This window comes from Gracilinanus agilis, chromosome 2 (assembly GCF_016433145.1).
Source record: "Gracilinanus agilis isolate LMUSP501 chromosome 2, AgileGrace, whole genome shotgun sequence".
Classification (NCBI taxonomy): Eukaryota; Metazoa; Chordata; class Mammalia; order Didelphimorphia; family Didelphidae; genus Gracilinanus; species Gracilinanus agilis.
The window spans coordinates 320,660,218-320,683,027 of record NC_058131.1 but is presented as its reverse complement, the minus strand read 5'-3'; the positions used below and the strand labels follow the sequence as shown (position 1 = coordinate 320,683,027).

The 22,810-nt window shown below is 35.1% G+C and overlaps 1 protein-coding gene across 1 annotated transcript in view; it reads left to right on the top strand.

The window, feature by feature from the left end:
- Positions 1–22,810, top strand: part of RABGAP1 (RAB GTPase activating protein 1) — a 186,399-nt gene that overhangs the window by 58,299 nt on the left and 105,290 nt on the right. The window contains exons 10-12 of the mRNA XM_044664252.1: positions 4,703–4,877; positions 7,983–8,076; positions 13,022–13,172. Coding sequence (XP_044520187.1) covers positions 4,703–4,877; positions 7,983–8,076; positions 13,022–13,172 — 420 coding nt within the window. The remainder of the gene's footprint in view (positions 1–4,702; positions 4,878–7,982; positions 8,077–13,021; positions 13,173–22,810) is intronic.

The following is a 22,810-nucleotide window of genomic DNA, read 5'->3' as shown; positions in this document are numbered from 1 at the left end:
CATTTCATTTTTTAATGTCATTTGCTGCTTGCCTGTACAATGTCTTATGGCTCTGTTCTCAAAGAAAGAATGATATATGGTTATAAAACATATTCTATAGTGTCTCTAAGCCTTTGGAGTCTTTCATTTCTCATTTCTGAATCTTATTTTTCAACATATTCTTCTGTGTCTTCACTTAGGTAATTACAGCTGCTAACAAGTATATAATTAGCATCCTTAAAAGGCTCCCCTTCACTAGAGATTTTCCAGGAGATCCTTGTCAGGAATATTGTTAAGTGAGACTTTTATTCAGTTATGAGTTGAATTAGATGACCTCTAGGGTTTTTTTAATGCTGAAATCTTGTGATATTTCTGCTTAGATAACAGGGTTCAATCAACGAGCACTTATTATACAATATTACCATGTGCTCGGCCCGTGCTAAGAGGCAGAATAACAGGTACTTAGAACCAAAGCATCCTTTACCACCCCCCACCCCCACCCCCAAGCAGTCTTGGAGATACTGACAAAAACTCTAGTCCTTGGATTACCTTTTTAAGGTTACATTCTGTTATGATATAACCACATCGCATCAGATACATCACAGTTAATTAGATCAGAGCTTATTTTATCCTTGATGAAAACCAGTGAGACATTCTGTTCCCTAGTGGTTTCTTCAGTAGCATGATTGTTGAATATAAAAAGGCATTTGATTTAGTCAATCAAATTGCTACTTTAAAGGCTCTCTCCCTCAGTATTATATGAGATTCCTTGAAAGAGATAACAAGGATAACCTTGTTCAATAGTCCTCGTATCAATAATTTCAAAAAAAAAGATTAAAACGGGAACACACAAAAATAGGTGTTTACTACTATCTTAGAGGAAATACAGCAGTCTAAATGTTCCTAGAGATGACAAAGTCTTTCACATACTCCTATTTGAAAAAGATATTGTTCTGATTATATAGCTCCCGAACAAGTTCTTATCATTTCTAACTTAAATACCCCCTTCTCTTCTCTGACATTACCACCACCCTAAGACCCCTTAATAATTACATCATACCTGGATTATTGCAGTAGCTTGCTGTTTGGTTTCCTTGCTCCAATTCTCCCCAGCATAGTCCTTCTCCTCAACTGTCAAATTAATCTTCCTTACATCACCCCAGACCCCCTTCATGTACTCTTTGATCCAGTAGCACTGGACTAATTGCTGGTTCTTTTACAAGACACTCCATCTCATAGTTGTGCATTTTCATCAGCTCTCACTCATGTTTGGCACTCTCTCCCTCTTTTTCTCGATGTCCTGGCTTCCTTCAGTTCTCAGCTAAAGTTCTCACTTCTGCAAGCATCTCTTCCTGATCCCCCTTAATTAATGCTAATATCTTCCTTTAGTTGATTATCTCCAGTTTATCTTGTATAGCTTGTCTGTATGTAGTTGTGGCTTGCTGTCCTCCCCACTAGTCTGTGAGCTCTGTACCAGCATGGACTTTTTTTGCCTTCCTCTTCTTTTATTGATAGCTACAAGTTATGGAACAGTCTAGTTTTCAAAGATTGAAGTTGAGAATCTCCCAAAGGGCAATCAAGAAGTATATGGTGAGCATAAGCAGACTGCATAACAAATTACAATGGAGAAACAGGATATAAAATATCATAAAATATAAGTATAATTTTTAAAGAAAATTTAAGACATATTGAGAGCTAGGGATAACCATTGGGAAAATTGTAGATTCTGTCAGTATCCTCAGAATGCCAGGAAGACCCCCAATGCATTGGGTAGAATCGCTGAAGCATTCTTGGGAGGACAAGTTCAAGAGTTGCACAGAATAAGCAGGCATGCTTAATCAGTATCATTGGAGGGAATATTCAAATTGATGAAATCACAGATCTGTATGAATATTTACCTTAGGGTAAGCTCCATCTTGAAATGAATAATTTAATTTAATTTTTTTTTACAAATAGCAGAAATTGTATATGAAAGAGTTACTAGATTTGCCGTCAGGAAACCTAGACAGTCTTCACTCTACCTTTTTCTTTGTGACCTTGGCCAAGATTTTGTATCCCAGCCTAAGCCTTTGCTTCAGTGAAATGGAAATAAGACTTACTACCTATTTTACAGGGTTGTTGCAAGGAAGAATATCCTTCTGACCTAACCTGATACAGTAACTATGAACTGAACTATAGCCATTCTATACAGGATACTCTTTGTAAATCTTAAAGTACCAAACATTCTGACTTCTTCCTCAGATTTTATAGCTTTTCTCCATCTGATATCCACAATACCCTATGAAATAGCCACACATACATATTTTGTAATCCATGTAGATTTGTAGGGATTCAAAGTGGCTAATATTAATTTGAATTCTGGATGTGGTTGTAAAATATTTCAGTATAATGATACTCTGTCTGTAGCACGGTTTTTTTTATCACTTTGCCAAAAATAGCTTCATATGGAATGTAGAATTAAACATGTTCCTACTTACTACAAACCTAAACTTTTTGTGAACCTGCTAGACTGTTATACATCCATTCTAAGTGGCATAATGACGGTAGATGAGATCTAGTGTTGTATTCCCCTGTTAATAAAGCAGAAATAAGGAAGGGAACGTCCTAAGTTTATTCTAACACTTTTGTCTTTATTTAGATGAGTCACTTTTTAGAATAATGAGGAAAATTTTAACAACTAATGCCATAAGCCTTAATAAGTATTTGTCTGGGGAAAAAACAAGCTTTTCTTCCCTAAAATTTAGGAAGTTTAACTTAATTAATAAGACATCTTTTATTTTACCAAACTTGAATGCATTGTAATTTTATCACAATTTTTATGATTTGTTTAATTTCTGCAGATTTGTTTTTCATTTTCTCTTTTTGTCTAGCAATTGAATATTTTATAATATTGTAAATAACTCATCCAATTCTCTTACAACGTAACTCTGAAGGTGAAGTGTTCACCCTGTGATATCTGAGGGCATATTGTCAGTGCTTAATGAAATCTCATTAACTTATTGGTGATAGAATACTGGCTTAAATTGTAAATGGTTGTTGGACTGATAGTTTTCTTAATTTATTCTGCATTTCTTGTGTTCTTCCTTTCTAATTTGGGTTATAAGGCATTTCCATTATTTGCTTTCCAAAAATGAAGCACAAAATGCTTCTGTTTTAAAAACTTATTATTCTACAAGGAAATCTTATTGCTAGGGCTAAATTTCCCTTTAGAAAGAGAAAGATACAGACAACTAAACTTAACTTAAAATTTTTTTTGTTCTTCAAATAAGGAAAAACAACAACTTCCACAATTAAATATATATTCAACATTGATTTCAACCCTTCTTCTCAAACCCATTCTCCCCTCTCCCCCAATGTAAAAGGCTCAGTACCTTTTTTTGACTTGGAAGTTTTTCCAACTGTGGTAGTTATTAACATATAGATGGTACAGCATTAGAAAAGTAGCTTTTTAAGTTTTGATTAGATCAAAATAGTTTGAATTTAGCCCATTTAGAATACCATCAAAATGAAATAGGAAGAAGCTGGACAGAAGCCAAGGTTTCATGATAATAATCCAAAGTGCATAGAAGAGAGATAGGACATTCATAGAACTTTAGAGCTGCAGAAGCCTTAGAATATAGAAGGGAAAAGGAGGAATAGATCTAGAACATAGAAGGTTAGAACATAGAACTCTGAGCTAGATTGAATCTTAGAATACATAATATTAGACCTGAAAGGAACCTCGATCTTCTAGTGATCTTCTAGTTTAAAGTGTCTCCCTTTACAGACGGGAGACCTGGGGCACAAATAAGGTGCAGTGACTTGCTTGGGGCCACACACAACAAACGAGTGATAGAGCCACAACTCAAATACAGACCTCCTGACTTCCCAGCCCTGTCCTTTCTGCTGTAGTATCTTTTAGGTTTTGTTTCCTCACATGTTCCATTACACTTCCCAAAGCAGCTGTTTCAAACTTTTTTTCTTGAAACCCCTACTTGACCCTCCCCCAACTTCTATTTTATTGAAAAAATAGAGACTTTTCATCTTGAGCTCTCTGTTGTCTTCTGTCCTATACCTCAAAGCCCTTTTACATCATGCACCATTCTGTCTTACTTTGCTCAAGTAAAGACTTGGATTTTCTCCTTCCCAAAGCCAAACCTTGTTGACTTTACTTATATTTATGATTTCATCATTTCCTTTCTCCTTGGAAAGTTTGTTTCTTAGATCATTCCCACTCTCTAATCTCCGTATTCTTTTTATCTACTGGCTCTTCCCTGCTACTAACACACATACCCAGATTTTTTTCACTTAATCTTGCCTTTAAACTACCACCACATAGCTCTCTTCTATTAAACAACTCCTAGAAAAAAATTATCTACATTCTGTGCTTTCAGTTCTTGCCTCTGCTTCCTTGCTTTCTACTGACACACACACTCTGTCTCTGTCTGTCTGTCTATCTATCTGTCTTTCTTTCCCTGTCTCCCTCTTCCCTTCCTTCCTTCCTTCCTTCCCTCTCTCACTCCACTTCCCCTTAGTTGGATTACCCATCTTTGCACATATTGTTTCATTCTAAGTGAAACAAGCTTTTTGAGTGAAGGATCATTTTCTATTTTTGTTTTTTTTTTTCTTTTAGCAACACAGTCAGCATAGTACTCTGCACACGGTAGGTGCTTAAATGTTTGATACGTCAAACCAAAAATATAGATTAACAAAAGGGCCTAATTCATATCATTCTTTTCTAAAGATTAAGCAGAAAGACAGAAAAAGTAACACTGACACTTTATATGAAGTTGTGTGCTTGGAGAGTGAATCAGAAAGAGAAAGGAGAAAAACTACAGCCAGTCCCTCCCTTCGCCTGCCACAGTCAGGGTCCCAGAGTTCAATGATACCTTCCCCTCCCGAGGATGATGAAGAGGAAGGTAAGATTTAGACTGTGCTCATTTTATATCTTCACTTGTTTGCAAACCTTTTTGGAGTCTTGGTGTATTATCTGCTATCATTTTCCAGTAAGAACTGCAAAAAATCAAAACTTATATCTATTACTTCTTATATGTACATAGCTTTTGGTTTGGTTTTATTTTTTAAAATTTTGAGTGATCACAAAATAGGTCTCTGTTGCTCCACTGTATCATACTTTAGCATTTTGAAATACAGAAGAATTTAGTAATGTTAAAAGGTTCAAGATGGATACTTCACAGAATCTTAACTTCAGTTTAAAGCAACAGAGTATCCAGTAGGTAATATATTCAGCACTAAAAGAGATCATCCAGTACAATCCCCTTATTTAAAGATGAGAAAATTGAGGGCTGAAAGTTTAAGTTATTTGTCCAAGGCCATCCAACTGTGAAGTACCACAGGTGGGATAAAAACATAGGTTCTCTTTCTCCAAATTCAGTGCTCCTACCTTATCATAAAATATATAAGTATTAAAGTTGAAAAAAAAACATGATTTGATGGTATTTTATTGCACTGATTTAAATTAAAACTTCCTTTTTTTTTTCTTTTGAGACCTCTCGAGTCTGTTTCCTATCAAGAGTAACATCTAAGAAATTATTTCAGATGGTCATGTCATTTTTCAAATGAGGACATAGAGATCCAGAGGATGAAATGGTTTGCCCAAATCTCATAACCAATGGAGCAGAGGTCTTGTCAGAATTAAATTACAGGTCTCCTGACTCTCACATCAGTGCTTTCACTACTACATGGTATAGGCTTCATCTATTAGACCTAAATGATCTTAAGATCAAAGCCTTGGTCTCACTACTTATTATATCCTTCTCAGCATATAACAAAAGGTCTAAAAACAGTAGTTTCTTGTGAAAAAGAAAATCCTAAGGTTGTTTCATCTGAAATAATTTCATTTTGGTATTGGTGGTGTACTCCTCATAATTAGGGGCAAGGTTGTCTCTGCAGCAAGTATTCTGGGTGTCATTACTTCAGGGCTGATAATCACTAGTCTGAGGTAAATTATGTAAATGTAGTAATTAGATCTAATGCTGTAAGAAACAATCCCCATTGAAACCTATGTATTAAAACCATTAAAGGAGAACAATTTTGCATATTAAACATTATTCAGGAATTCATTTTCTATGTGAACTTATTTATATAGGTTTCCCTTTTCCATAAAATGATTTCTACCAATTGGAGAAAGAGTAAGTCAGAATTTTGCAGAGTCTGAAATAAACGGGATTTCAAAAGTTCTCAGGGAGAGGATATGACTTTTTCACCATTTTCTTTTTGTTTCTCTTTACAGTAGAAGTGAGAGCATAGATTTAGAACTAGAAGGGACATTGGGAACCATCTTGTTTACTCTCTCATTTTTTAGATGAGGAAACTGATGCTCAGAAAACTTAAATGACATAGATCAGTGATGGGCAAACTTTTTAAAGAGGGGGCCAAAGGAAAGGAAATGCTCATCTGTCAGTCTGTTTCTAAGGCAACTCTTTTGAAGTTTCATTGTATTGTATCCTACTCATTGTATTCATCAGATTAGGAATAATGTTGTGCTGCCAGAGAGAACATTTCAGGGGGCTGCATCTGGCCCACTGGCTGTAGTTTGCCCATCCCTGACATAGAAAGAGTGATAGAGTTTTAATTTGAACCCACATCCTCTGGTGCCAAATCTAGGGCTTTTTTCACAATGCCATTATATCCAAAGTAGTACTCATTTTTTTCATACTCAGGCCCCTGCCTTTTCTGAACTATCCTGGTTTTCTCAAGGCCACTGCCATCTTTCTAGTGTCCTAGATTCATAATCTTTCCATATTCTCCATTCATCACTCACCTAACCTTCATCCAACCAATTGCCAAACTGGTTGTTTCTTCATTTGCAATATCATAATATCACCTGTTTTCTTCTGACTCCTCCTCACTGTTCCCATAGCAGCCTTCTTGATTCTGACACATTTCACCTCTCACTGGGACAGTTGCAATAGTTTCCTAATTAGTATCTCATAACTCTCCCCTATCTAATACTTTGTCTACATAACTGCTAAAATAATTTTCCTCAAGTGCATGTCTGACCATATCTCCCCCCTCCTCAGTAAATTCCTGTAGCTTCTTATTGCCTATAAGTTCAAATAAAAACTCATTTGTTTTGCTTTTAAAGTCTTTCACAACCTGGCCCTAACCTGTCTACTCTTTGTCTGGAACACATTCCCTTTTCACTTCTACTTCCCTAGAATCTCTGGTTTCTTTCAAGGCTCAGTTTAAGTGCTACCTTCTACATGAAGCCTTTCTCAATCCCCCCAAGCTCTTAGTGTCTTTTCACCCAAAACTCCAAACATATTTTGTATATGCCTATATACAAAAATGCTGTCTCCCCTGTTAGAATGTAAATCTATTATAGATGGGATATCATCAATACCTAGAATAATGCCTGGCTTATAATAGTTGCTTCTTCAAAAGTTCAGGAAGACTTGAGTTCAGATCTAGCTTCAAACACCTAAAAACTGTATGGAACTAGGCAAGTCACATTACCTTTGTTTGCTTCAGGTTCATCTGTAAAATGAGGATGATGATACTTAGCTCACAAAACTATTATAAGGATGAAATGAGATGTTTGTAAAGCATTTTGCAATCTTTAAAGAAGTATATGAATGCTACTAATTATTATTGTATTACATTGCCCTGTGTAATTTTAAATGTGAATATATACATATTACCCTGCATTTAAACAAAAGAAATATATGGAAAATAATTAAGATATAGGGCTTAACCCAATAGCATTTTGATCTTGTATTTTTACCTATTTAATAAAAGAAAACAGTGAACTTTTTTATAGTAACATTCCCATACATCTCATGTCTCTGCCACAACTTCTCCCCCACAAGGTTCCAATTGAGAATGTGCCTACATAGAGATGGGTATGTACAAGACTATGGGTCAAAATTTATTGCAAATATTGCACATTAAAGCCCATAAGTTTGTAACAAGAACCAAGCAGCTCTATTAGTGCTAATTCTTTTTTTCTGCTTAACACAATCCCATTTTATCACACTATCTTTGTATTCTGTTTGTTAAAGATAATGATGAACCTCTCTTGAGTGGATCAGGTGATGTGTCCAAAGAATGTGCAGAAAAAATTCTTGAAACTTGGGGAGAACTGCTGTCAAGATGGTAAGTTTTATAATAATAACTTCCAATTTCTCCCAGAAATTTCATTTTGTATGCTGCAGTCCTTACCAAAGCAGAATAATTCAGCCTTGGCATGAATAATTAAATCTAGTCAGAAGCAACTAGGTTTTGTATAAAAATATAGGTTCTCATATCATAAGATCTAAATTGAAATCTTAGTTCTAGCACTTTTCCTGCTATGTGGCCTTTGACAAGTCACTTAACTTCTGAACCTCAGTTTCTTCATTGGTATAGTAATGGGCCTGGATTCGATGATGTCTTGCAGTTCTTCTAGCCCTAAAAATCCATCATTCCGTATTGTCGTTCAGCTAAAGCAATGGGAAGGGACAGAAAAGAGTTTGTTAGCCAGTTCAGAAACACTGCTCTATGCAGTCGAACTAACCTTCAGCTCCCTCTTAATTTTATGAAAAAGGATGATACTAGTTAGAATGATAAAGTTATGATATATATTTCATCCATTTACTTTCAGATTTATTTATGCACATTTTGTAGAAGGAAAAGAAAAGTGATTTGAACTTTTCTTGATTCCCTCTGCCTTGTTATTAGACTTGTCACATAAGTTCCTGACAAGCCCCTTCCTTTCTGGTATGTTTTTTCTTGAAAGATAGAACTTGTGAGCATTTGGCTTTATTTTTAGCTAAACTATAATCCGCCCTGTCTCAGGATTTTAAATAGGCACTTAGTGCTCTTGGAAGATAGAACTGCAAATGAGTAGCATCTGCTTTCAAAACTCTTGTGATACCTTGCGTTTTTAATAAAATACTTCTTTTAAGAGTATACTAACACTTCCCACCTGTGTGACCCTGGGCAAGTCACTTGACCCCCACTGCCCACCCTTACCACTCTTCCACCTAGAAGCCAATACACAGAAGTTAAGGGTTTTAAAAAAAAAGAGTATACTGAAAAATGTCAGAGGGAAGCTTTGGCTTATTTCCTTAAGAATTTGGTTTTAACAAATTTCATTATCCAATCTGTTTACCTCCAGTAATACAAAGGCAAAATAAGATTTTAAGAATCTCTGCTCTTTCTCTCCTTCACCACACACCAACTTTCTGGCAAACAGAATAGTTTCATATATTTTTATTTTCCTTCTTTACTGGAAGACAAAACAGCCAACATTCATGTTAAAATTCTGTTTGCAGAATAGATTCTGAAGTGTTTTAAGGGATAATACTGGCAGATATGAAAAGGTTTCATATCTTGAAATTCTCTTAAAAATCAAATTGAGTCTAGTCATATTTGCCCAATAATAGATTTTAAAATCACTGAAGTATAGTTCATAGCACTCATAAATCTCTGATCAGATTTTAGTGAGGCCACATTTTATAATGAAAAGTGTGCTAGAGTCAGAAACCATATCGTCTAGAGCCAGCCTCTCTATTCACTGAATGTGTGACTGTGGCCAAGTAATTTTCCTCTCTGATCACCAGTTTTCTCAAATATAAAATAGGAGAAATACTTTTCTCCACCTATTTCAAAAGATTTTTGTGATTTGTGAGCAAATTTCTTTATAGCCATCAATAGAGCTCTGAACCTGAAGTCCAAAAAAAAATGAATTTATATCTTGCTACTGTTAAAGGGATTTTTTAAGCTCACCCTCTGTCTCTTTAAGAGGCAAAAGAGAGCAGGATTTCTAAGTGGAGCAGAACTGACAAAGGTCTGTGAGCCAGAGCTGAAGATTCCATTACCAGGGAGACGAGGGGAGGAAAATAAGCAATGAACACTGGCGGTTAAGACTCTTTTGCCTCTGGATCTGGAGATAGCAGGAGGTCTGTCTCTTAGGCAAGACTAGCTGTTTGATCTTGCACTGGTCACTAAAATCAAGCTAATAATAGCACTAAACTCTCATAGTTGTTGTGAGGATAAAATTAGATAATATTTATAAAGTGCTTTGCAAATCTCAAAATCATAAAATGCTATAGCATTAGCATAATTTTTTATTATAATTATTATTTCTAACCTGAGAAACTGAATCATGGATTCTTGGTGTAGGAGGGACTATAGAAATCTAGCCTAATCTTTACTTGAACCATATATCTCCATTATAGTATCCCTGGCAAATCTAGTCACTGCCTGAATACTTGCAATTATGGGGAACCCATTACCTTATTAGCTCACCATTACAAATGTAGCACATCTTCCCACTTTGCCAAATTTGTTTATGGTAAATGCTATCATAATCAGCTAGCTGCAATCAGTATGTTTTTCTGTCTGTACAAAGCTGTTAAAAATAATTGCATACAAGTGAAGTAAACAGAGCCAAGAAAACGTTCTATAAATGTCATTTTCATATATATATATATATATATTCCTATAAATAAAAATAAAGAATTGTAGAAAGTCAAAGCTAGAAGGGCTTTAAAAATGACCTATTCTAGCCAGTTTTCAGATGAAGAAATCAAAGCCATCAATAATCATATGAAAAAATGTTCCAAATCCCTCTTGATTAAAGAAATGCAAATTAAAATAACTCTGAGATATCACCTCACACCTATCAGATTGATCAACATAACCATAAAGGAAAATGATAAATGTTGGAGGGAGTGTGGCAAAATTGGGAAACTAGTGCATTGCTGGTAGAGCTGTGAACTGATCCAGCCATTCTGGAGGGCAATTTAGAATTATGCCATAAGAGCTATAAAAGAATTCATACAATCCAGGAAAAACCTCCTAGGTCTGTATCCCAAAGAGATTTTTTTTTTAAATAGAAAAGGACCTGTTTGTACAAAAATATTTATAGCCGCTCTTTTTCTGGTGGCAAAGAATTGGAAACTAAAGGGATGTGCCTCAATTGGGGAATGACCGAACAATTGTGGTATATGATGGCGATGGAATACTATTGTGCTGAAAGGAATAATGAACAGGATGATTTCAGAAAGAGCTGGAAAGACCTACATGAACAGATAAAGAGTGAAATAAACGGAACCAGGAGCACTTTATACACAGTAACTGAAATACTGTGGAATGATCAAATGTGATACTTTACTACTAATAGCAATACAATGATCTAGGACAGTGATGGGCAAACTATGGCCCGCGGGCCAGATGCTGCCCCCCTGAAATATTCTATCAGGCCCAGCGACATTATTTCTAATCTGATGAATACAAGCAGGATACAATACAATGAAACTTCAGAAAAGTTGCCTTAGAAACAGACTGACAGATGAGCATTTCCTTTCCTTTGGCCCCCCTCTTTAAAAAGTTTGCCCATCACTGATCTAGGACAGTTCTGAGGGACTTATGACAAAGAATGCTATTCATCTCCAGAGAAGGAACTGTTGGAATAGGAATGCAGATAAAGACATATGATTTATCACTTGTTTACTTGAATCTATGTTTAGGGACTTTGATTTTTATAAGATTATTCATTTACAATATTTTTGCATGATAATACATATATAACCCAGAAAAAATTAAAATTAAAAATTTTTAAAAATAAAAATGACTTTTTCCAATATTACCATTTTATAGAGGAGCAAGCAAAATGAGGACCCAAGGAAATAAAATCATTTGTGTAAGGTCATAATAGAATAAGAACTTAACTCTCTTAACTCTCCAATCTAGTGTTTTTTTTTCCACTTTACCACATTACCTTCTAAATTTAAGTATAATATGCATAAGAAGAAATAAAGAAATAGATACTGCAAGAATGGCAAGTAGATAATGTGATAATTAAGTTACGCACTTGTTGCTTAATAAATTTGCCAGCTCATAGTGGAGATAGAAAGCTTTATTAGACAAGATTCCCTGCCTTTAAGGAATTTATAAACTAATAAGTAGAGGATAACAACAGAGATAACTAATACATAATATTATATGACAAGCTTTTTACACGAGTTCAGATAGAAAGTACTTTGTATGGTCTGAAAGATAAAAGGAACCACATTCTTTTAGCAAGCATTTATTAACTGTCTAGTTGCATTTGATAAGAGAATCATAGAAGTTATTTTATAAATATAAAATTTAAATATAAATATAAAACCCCTTGTTTTCTCTTTCTCTTTCCACCTTTTTTCTTTTAAATAGTTTTTTACATTAACAAAAATATGCTTTATTGCAATAGCACTAAAACACTGGTTTTAAACCTAGGACGTCCCCTTTCCAGGCCTGGTTTTCTATACATTGAGCCTCTTAGCTGCCCCTAAGTATTTTTTTAAAGCACAATCACACTAAATATTTATGAAAATAGAAATTAGATACCTGTTTCAGCATCATTAGAAAGTACATTTTTATTTCAGATAGATGGACTTCCAAAATCCCTTCCAACTCTTAAGGTTTATGGTTTCCACTGCTCTGCAGTTATATTCAAGCTAAAATAAGTACTTTTATCACCAGGTAGTCTTACCGACAGATGTTCTGTTAATATTTGCTCTTTTTATTCATAGTAAAATGTCACTATTGAAAGCTTAATTGTGGATATTTGATTTGTATAGTGTTTAACCTTACTTAGGAATTGTATAATTATACTCAGAAAATCCTTTGTAAAACTTATTTGGGTATTGAAATAGTAACTTAAATATTTGGCATATAATTATAGACTTAATTGTATGTCAGATAGGGTAAAATAGGTCAGTACCAAGTCAAACTTCTTATCCTATGGTCTATATTGTTTCACTGGGCTTTTTAAAAACAATTCTGGCATTGGCCTTATTTGTTTGTAAAAGTATTTTTTTGTGATCTTGTTTATGTGTTTTATGCTAAGTAGATTAACAGACTTAAAAGAAATAGTTTTAGTGAATTTTTAGTGTTTGGAACATGTGTGGAATTTTGACAAAGTGGCCCTTTGTAATAAACAAATATAAATTTGCACAGTAATATGTTTTGTTTTATTACCTACTTGAAACCCCATTCTGTGTTACATGTTGCTTGACTATACTACTTTTTTTGCCTCTGAGTCCCCAGTCATGATCTGTGGCTTCATTTTCAGGCATCTTAATTTGAGTGTGAGACCAAAGCAGTTATCATCTTTAGTAAGAAGTGGTGTCCCTGAGGCTCTTCGTGGAGAAGTATGGCAGCTCCTTGCAGGATGCCACAACAACGACCATCTGGTTGAAAAGTATAGACTCCTCATCACAAAGGTAAAGTGATTATATAAAATGTTTTATGCATTTTTCTCTATCCATTCATCTATAATAAAAACATATCTGCAGTGTAATTTATATTTTGCAATGTAAAAAAAGGTAGGAAATTGTCTAATCTGACTGTGTAGGCATCTTCCCCCACCACCTACAAATTATAAGACTACTGAAAGAGGGAACACCATTTATTTGTAATAATGGCCTCCTATTATGAAAAATTGGCTTTTATTTCTTTACATTTTAATAATATGAACTCTTAGAGGCAATGTGGCTTCATGAAAAAAAAAGACCACTTAACAAGTTGGAAGACTTGGGTTTGAATTTTGCCTCTCTGCCTCTAATTAGCTTATGTGATCTAGGGCAAATCATTTCTGTTGACCACAGTTTCCTCATCTCTATGTTAAGAGAACTGGAGTAAATTATTGAAGTGGTATAAATTGGATGATGAGAGAACCATAAGAATTAAGAACTAGTTGCATAGCCAAACTCAAAGAATACTTATAAATGGTCAGTATGGCAGGTCTCCAGTGGAGTACTTGGAAGGAGTACTTGTCTTTATGCTATTTAACATTTTTGACAGTCACTTAAAGGTATACATGGTATGTTTCTCAAATTTGTAGTGACATAAAGCTGGGCAAGGTAGCTAATACACACAGGGTAGATCATTAGGATTAATCAAATAAAATGGAACTCATTAGGGATAATGTACTTGAGTGCAAAAAAAAATCAATTCCACAAATATAAAATGGGAAAAACATAAATAAACCACAGATATTCTTTTTTTAAAAATTATCTACCTGTTTAGTATACACCTGATATCAATATGAGTTATCATAATGAACTAATGTAGTCTTGGGCTATATTAGGAGAAGTATAGCTCCCAGGTATAGGAAATCGATCATCTCACTATGCATTGTTTTTGTCAGACCTCGTTTTTGGAATATATTTGTTTTCAAATATATTTGGAATATCACAGTGTCATAAGAACATTGATAAAATGGTGAGTTAAGCTTCCAAGGGATGACAAGAAGGATGGTGAAAGGCATTGAGTGTAAGCTATGTGAAAGAAAATGAAAGAACTTGAAATGTTTGATCTGGAGAAAAGAAGACTAAGAGGAAAATTATATTTGTGTTCAAATTTTTTAAGAACGATCATGTGGGAGGAAGGATTAGACTTGTTCTCTTTGATCCTTGAGGACAGAACCTGGTTTGATGGATAGAAGTTGCATTGAAATCAATTTAGACTTGATGTCAGTAAAAACTTGCTAACAATTAGAGATGTCTAAAAGTAAAATGGCTTGCCTAGAGAAGTGCTAAATACCACCTTTTTGGAAATCAATTCAGCATGCTAAGCACTAGTAATACACAGTAATCAAAAGCAGTCCGTGCTCTCAAGGAGTTCAGTCTGGAGAAAACATGTAACAACTATCTACATATAAGCCATACTGAGAATAAATTGGAAATAATCACAGGGAAAAGTTAAGGGAGATTGGGAAAGACTTCTGGTAAAGGGTGGGACTTTTACTGAAACTTGAAGGAAGCCAGTAGGCAGAGATAAACAAGTAGAGAATTAAAGGCATAGGGGCCAACAAGTAGAAACGTATAGAACCTGGAGATGGATTGTCTTGTTTGAAGAAAAACAGAGAAGCCAGTATCACTGGATTGCAGAATAGATAGAGGGGAGTAAAAAGACTGGAAAGATAGGAATGCGCCAGATTCTGTAAGGCTTTATAAGTAAAAGAGAAGATTTTTCATTTGATCACACAGGTAATAGGAGCCTGCTGTAGTTTCCTGAATAAGACAGTAGTTTGGTCAGACTTGCACTTTAGGAAGATCAGTTTGACAGCTGAGTGAAAGATGTACTATATTGGGGAGAGTCTTTTGAAGCAGAGCAACCAATGCTATTGTAATAATAAGACAGGAGGTGATGAGATGGCAGTGTCAGAGGAGAGAAGGGGGCATATGTGAGAGATATATTACAAAGGTAAAATTGACAGAACTGGCAACTGTTTGGATATTAGAGAAGAGTGAAGAGTCATGGATGATGTCAAAGTTATGGGTCTAGGTGGCTGAGAGGATGGAGTGATCGAAAAGTTAAGTTTGCCAAAGGATAGGGCTTGGGAGAAAAATAATGAGTTCAGTTTTGGATATATTGAGTTTGAGGTATCCATGGATTATCCAGTTTGAGATGTCCAATAAACAATTGAAAATGTGAGACTAAAGATCAGAGTAGATATTAAGGCTGAATAAACAGATCTGGAAATCTTTGGCACAGGGATGATAATTGGCTTTATTGGAGCTGATGATAGCAAGAGAAATAGTTTGTAGGAAGAAGAGAAGACAACCCAATACGGAGCCCCTGGGTGTGGATACAATTAGTGGATATATCCTAGATGAAAATCCAGCTAGGGTGATTGAGAAGGAGCAGTCAAACAGAAAGAAAAAATAATGTCATGAAAACTTAGAAGAGAGTGATTGACAGACTGCAAAGATATCAAGATGATAGGAGTTTCAGAAAAGACCAATAGAATGGATATTTAAAAGATCACTGGTAACTTTGAAAAGAATCATTTCAGTTAGGATACTAGATAAAGTTAGGAACCAGACTAAAGAGTGAGAGAAAAGGAAGTGTAAAAACCAAACTGTCTTCTTTCCAAGAAGTTTAGCCAGAAAAGGGAAGAGATATATAGCACAATAATTAGTTAGGTGAATAGAACAAGTGAAGGTTATTTGATGATAGAGATGTGGATATAAGGAAAAGTAGCCTGTGGATTGGAAGAAAGTGGAAATGATAAGGCAGTCTGATGGAGAAAGCAGGATGAAATGAGGTCGCTTGTGAATGAAGAGGGTTTTGCATAGGCAAGGAAAAGGGCCACCCTCTACATATGAGATGGATGAAAGGCCATGATTGAGGAAGGCATATGAGTGATAATGAGATAAAGAAGAGGGAGCTCTTAGCAAATGGCCCCCATTTTTTCAGTAAAACAAAGCAAAGTTCTCAACTGAGAGAGAAGGACTCAACTCAGTCAGATTAGAGAGAGTTGTGAGAGATAAGGAGGGATGAAAAGGCTGCTATGGTGAGTAGGATAATTAATTGATTGGGGAGGCATAAAAAGATTACCTCATCATAGTGAGGGACATTGACCTTATGTAGCATAAACTGTAATGGACCTAGTCGGCATAGTTTTCTGATTTTCTCCAGCTTTGTTCAACAACAGGTGAGTAAAAGCATAAAGCAGGACATGGTAAGAGCAATTCAAGGCTGAAGTTTAGCAGAGCAAGATCAGCTATAGGATAAAGGGACAAGAAACTTGCAAGAAGATAGCAATGTAGATTTGAATTGTTTCACCAAAGGTTCAAAATAGGGAAAGGAGGAGAGGATAGCCAGTGCAGTCTGGCAAAGAACAGAGGGGTGGAGGGAATGGAGAACACAGTGCCGTCTTTGCAGAATTGCAAGGCAGAAGTAGAGATGGGATGATATCAGATTATGATCAGCCAAGGAAATTTCAGAGCTTATGAACATGGAAGTATGACTAGATCATGGAAAGTAAGTAAACTGAAGAACTGCAGGTTAGGGAGAAGGGAATATCAATATGTATATTGAAGTCCTCTAGTATGAGAGCAGAATTTGGATAGGAAAGATTGACAATTAATTGAAAAAAGGAGAGTGTCCTGGAGGTTGAAAGATGATAGCTACCTGAATCTTGATTGGATGATAAACATGGATTGAATGAACCTCAGAAGAAGAGAGATTTTTGTATGATAGTGATAGAGCAAGAACTTGGAGGGGGCAGGGAGAGCAAGGAGGAATCCATCTCTCCCAAGAGTATGAGTAAGTGTTGCCAGAGCTGCAGTGAGTGACAAGGCTATGTTATCAAGGAGAACCAGGTCTCCATCAATGCAAGAAGATGGAAGAAAAGATTTTAAATGAAAGCAGTGATCCTCAAGGAGATGTGGGAAAACCAGTTGTCAGGTATATCATAGCTGGGGATTTATTTGAGATCTCTATGAACTCTCAAACTCTGTGCTAACAACCATAGGGCTAGGGGAAAAGCCTGTAAGTGGTCTTATTTTTAAAACGTGTTAGTTTGTGGTTTCTGATCATTTGAAAACTTTTTAAAATGCTTTTTCCTTTCTGGCACATTATCTTAGGTGTGGCAGTAGAAATGGAAATTAACATTTGAAACTTGATTATTTAGCTATCTGTTGTTCAGCAATGTAATATTACATTAAATTATTTTGACTCATCTTAAAAGTTTAAATTCAGAGCCGATAATTAAGAGTATAGTTTTTTACATGAGCAAGTATTGGCTTATTTTATGGTCAAAAGAAGATATCAACAGCGAAACTAATTTTATGAATATTATTTAAACATTAACTTTTCTCTAAAACAATAGCCTTCCAGTTAGTATATGTATGTATTTCTTCACTTATCTTTTGTATGTATGTATATATATATATCGTCACGTATCCCAAAAAGAAACTTTTTTTACATATCACTTCATTTTATTTTAGGGAATAGATTAATTAGTTTTAAGGTCTCCTTTTCTTCTCAACTCTATTTTCCTTTTAAAACATCAAATCTTTTTTGTGGTGTTAATTATTTTTAATCTAATATAGCCATTAACAAAAACAAACATTCAAATAAATAGTAATTGTACATAAAACCACAAACTTCAAATTTTATGTAGTTTTTAAAATATATATATTGGCTTGAATAAAATTCCAGTAGAACAGTTATATTTATATCTCAGCTGCTGTTATGGTTTTTGGTGAAAATCTTTTTAAAATTGTATACTTTGTTATTTTCATATAGTTGTATGTTTGGATTCTGTTTTCTTTACTCTGCATTATTTTATATAAATCTTCTCAGTGTGTCTTTTTATTTGTTATAGTTACCATTTCTTATGACACAGTAATATTAAGTTATATTTATATGTAATGGTTTCTTTAAATTCTCAAACACTGCACATTTGTCAGCTTTCTAGAAAAGCAAATCTAGTTTTATTCTCTTTGGTAAAGCATAAAGGAAATCATCTGATTCTTATATTAGATGGAGTCTGTGCAAAGGAGAAAACTGACACCAATACCTATTGAAAAATAAATAAACTAGAAGGAGAATTGTTAGGAATCCAAATTTGACCTAAGAGAATATGATTAATGGTTGATAAATATTAGTGGGCAGAATAGAATAAATATATTTGTATGATTTGATAAATCATAAAGCCTAAACCAAAGCCCTTACTAAAAATATTAAGGAGCATTCAGGCACAATAACCAGCAGAAGTCACTTGAATTAATAAATCTGATAGGAATAGCAATAGCAGTACCAGTATTATGTGGTAGAATATTTAATAAATTTTATATTTATATGAAAGGTTATTCAACAAGAAAGTTACTCAAAAAATTTCCAGTTAGGATTTAAAGCTGGAAGGAACATTATAGATCAGCTGGTGCCACCCCAACCCCTTTTTAGAGATGATGAAACAAAGGAAGGAGAAGTGATTTGTCTAAGATCAAAAGGTACTAAATGATAGTACTAGAATCCAAACTGAGAACCTGTGACTGCTAATTGAGGTCTCTTAATAATGCTGCCCATTCATACCTAAATAAGTATCATGCCAAGTTTTTTGAAAATCTAATCAAGCTTTAATTGAAAAAGGCTTTAGACCCAAAGGGCAGGGAGAAAATTTTATCTACCAAGTTAGGTACTACAGAGACAACTGCAACAGTTGAGGAAGAGAGCAGTTGAAATAGCTAAAAATTTACAGGACACAGAGTTTAGGAAAGGAGCTAGTAGTAAAACCCACAGCCTCAAATGATTTCACACAAGTACACAATGTGCAAACTAAACAGAATGAACCAGAAGTTCAAAAGAAGTGAAATTTGGCTTTAATGGGTATTATTGATATCTAATGAGGATAAGACCCTTGACTGGAATATGGTTCTTGAGGTATGTGTTGTATTTTTTTAATGAAATAGTAAAAGGAGGGGCATGTTGGCATAACGTATTAATAAAATATGTTCATCTTAGGAAATCCAGAAACCAGAGCAGAGAAGGCATCATAAAGTACATTTGGATGAATAAAGATCAATGGAGGCAGAGACAAAAGTAATTTTGTCATAAAAGTTTGCTAAAGACTTTACTGGACACATTAAACAGGTTGAGAGTTTGAGAAACAACTAATTAAATCAACACAAAGGCATGACAGAGTAATGATTTTTTTCCTTTGTACAGACTTGTGATTTTATTGCTATAGGACATTCTCGGAATAGACTCTTCCATTGTAGATCAATGTACAACTTGTCCATCAAGTATAATCTTTTAGAATTGCCTCAGTCACTGAGAAATTGAGTGATTTATCCATGGTCACGTGTCTAATATGTGCTAGAGGCAAGACTTGAACATAGATCTTCCTGAATCTAAGATCAGTCTCTTATCTAGAATGTCATGCTATGTTCTAGTACAGTATCATTGGGGACTTCAATTATTTATGATGGAAACCTTAGGATGAAGTGGCAACTCTCTCGGAGAGAGTGATAGAGAAGTACAAGAAAGCCAGGCACCTGAGATTTGGGGAGAACAATTTCAAAAGATGGCAGAGAATAATAAGTTGTGATCTCATGGACTAAAATTGCACAAGAGAAGTAGGCTGAAGAAGGATGGGAAATTCTCAAGAATGAAATTCTTAAGGGACAAGGAAAAATGATTCTGATTAGGAACCTAGAGAAATTTTCTGAAGAGATTGTTATAAGAGAATAGGGAAAACTTATTAGGCAGTTTTGATTTTTAAGGACCTGCACCAGAAACAGGGCAAATTAGAAAGGTTGAATATAAAAAAATTAAGGCTACTAAGTCTAATGCCAAATTTAAGAATGAGCTGTGGACAATAAGTAAAAACTAAAAGCTGTCTTTAGCTTTATTGAGAAAAAGAGAAGAACCCAAAAAGAAATAGCACTATTCTGTGGGGTACATGGGAGAATGGCAAAAGACCACAAAGAAAAGTCAAAGTAGCTTGCTATTCTTTTGTTTCCTTTTTCTGTTAAATGTTCTTTGGACTGGAAAGAAAAAAAAATCAGATCGAAGGGAAGTTGATACCGCTATCTATCATTATTAGTGATTTTAAAGTTTGAAAAGAACTTTACAAATAATCTCATTTGATTTTATCCACACCTTTGAGGTAAGCACTATTAATATTTTCATTTTGCTGTTAAGGAAACTGAGGCTGAGAGAAGTTATGTGATGTGACTTGTCATATAGCTGGTAAAGTATCTGGGGAAAGATTCATATTTAGGTCTTTCTAACTCCCAGATCTGGTATTCCACTATACCATTTCACTACCTCCTAATAAAAAGAGAACATCTTTCAGCTTGACCTTCATTAGATCAAGTTTCTTGATTCACATAAATTAGATCTTTCACTACTGAAAGAACTGGTAAAGATGATTGCCAAGCCACTTTTGTTAAGTGAAAGGATGTAAAGAATGGAAGCAGTACTACAGGAATGGAATAGGGGAAATGGCATTTTTTTAATCCTTATCTTCCATCTTAGAATTAATACTGTGCATTGGTTCAAAAGCAGAAGAGTGGTAAGGGCTAGGCAGTTGGGGATAAGTGACTTGCCCTGGGTCACACAGCTAGGAAGTATCTGAGGTCAAATTTGAACCCAGGTCCTCTTGTCTCTAGACCTGGCTATCCTCTGAGCCTCCTAGCTTCCCCCCCAAAGTCCTCATTTTCAAAATAAAGGTAATGTAATTTACAAATTATAGACCTGTGAAAATGACTTCAAATCCTGGAAAAATTCTCTAATGTATTACCAAATGAGCATTTAAATAAGGAAGCAGTGATCACAAAGAACCAGTATGGCTTCAAGAGCGGCTATGAACTTGGATATTCTTTGACAGCTAGATGACAGCAGAAATATTCAATAGATAGTAATTTTGTTCAGATTTAGTAAATCACCTGAAGACTAATCATTAATACTTCATTGTCAGTTTAGAAGATGGTCTCCATTAGAGTGCCTTCACAATCAGTCTGGGCCCCTGCTGATTAACATTTTAATCTGTGGCTCAGATAAGGGAGTTAATGGCATGTTCATCAAAGCTGCAGAGGCCTCCCTAATTGATAAAACCTGCTGAGAAAATGACAAAGTTGTCTAGCAGAAAGTAGGCTTAGTTGAACCTCTAATGCCATTTTCTACCACATATTCTAAATGGATAGTTGACCTTAATATTAAAGATTATGCTGTTAACAAATTTAAAAGAGAAGTATATAATAAATCTTTCCCAGCTATAAGTAGATGTTTTCTTCATCAAATGAGTTACAGAGGCAGTTACAAAAGATAAAATGGATAATTTTGATTAATTGAAACTGAAAAGCTTTTCAACAAACAAAATTAATGCACCTAGGATAAGAAGGGAAGTAGTCAAAGCTTTCCAAATTATATAGACAGACAGGTAGATCAATAGACAGATATAAAGTAAACATATACACACACACACAGAAATTATAAAACTAAAAGCCATTCGCCAATAAATAAATTATAAAAGGATATGAAAAAGTGCTCAAAAGAAGAATTACAGACTCTTAACAATCACATGAAAGAATGCTATACAGTACTAATAATAAGAGGAAATGTAAATCAAAACAGCCCTGAAGTTTCTATCCATACAAAAAATCATTGGTTATAGCAAATGAAGAAATTTTGAATGCTGTATTAAATTCACTTACACTGGAAATACTGCCAGTTACACATAAATGATGAGGTTGACACATGAATTGGCAGAGCTAGCATGGCATTTGGAAGATTCCAAAAGAAAGTATGGGAGAGAAGGGTAGTATTAAGTTGCCTGACAGACTAAAGGTCTACGGAGTTGTGGTACTGACTTCATTGCTATATGCCTGTGAAACTTGGACAGTCTACAGGTGCCATGCCAGAAGTCAGAAGAAGTGATACAAGGACACTCTCAGATCTCTCTGAAGAACTTTGGTATTGATTGTGAATCATGAGAGATACTGGCAAAGGACTGTCCAGCATAGTATGCCTGCAATAAAGAAGGCCATGCTGGCCAGTGGAGAAACTTTTTTGGGGGGGGGGGATTAATTGTCCAGCCAAGATTAAGAACTGATCAAAAATCAAAAGTAAATGCTGCTGTTATTTTTTTTAACATTTATTAATATACATTTTTAACATGGTTACATGATTCATGCTCCTCCTTTTCCCTTCACCCCACCCCCCGCACTCCCCCACCCATGGCCGATGCGCATTTCCACTAGTTTTGTCATGTGTCCTTGATCAAGACCAATTTCCAAATTGTTGGTAGTTGCATTGGTGTGGTAGTTTCGAGTCCACACCCTCAATCATGTCCACCCCGACCCATGCGTTCAAGCAGTTGTTTTTCTTATATGTTTCCTCTCCTGCAGTCCTTCCTCTGAATGTGGGTAGCATCTTTACCATAAATCCCTCAGAATTGTCCTGGGTCATTGTATTGCTGCTGGTACAGAGGTCCATTACATTCGATTTTACCACAGTATATCAGTCTCTGTGTACAATGTTCTGGCTCTGCTCCTTTCACTCTGCATCTGTTCCAGGAGGTCTCTCCAGTTCGCCTGGAACTCCTCCAGTTTATTATTCCTTT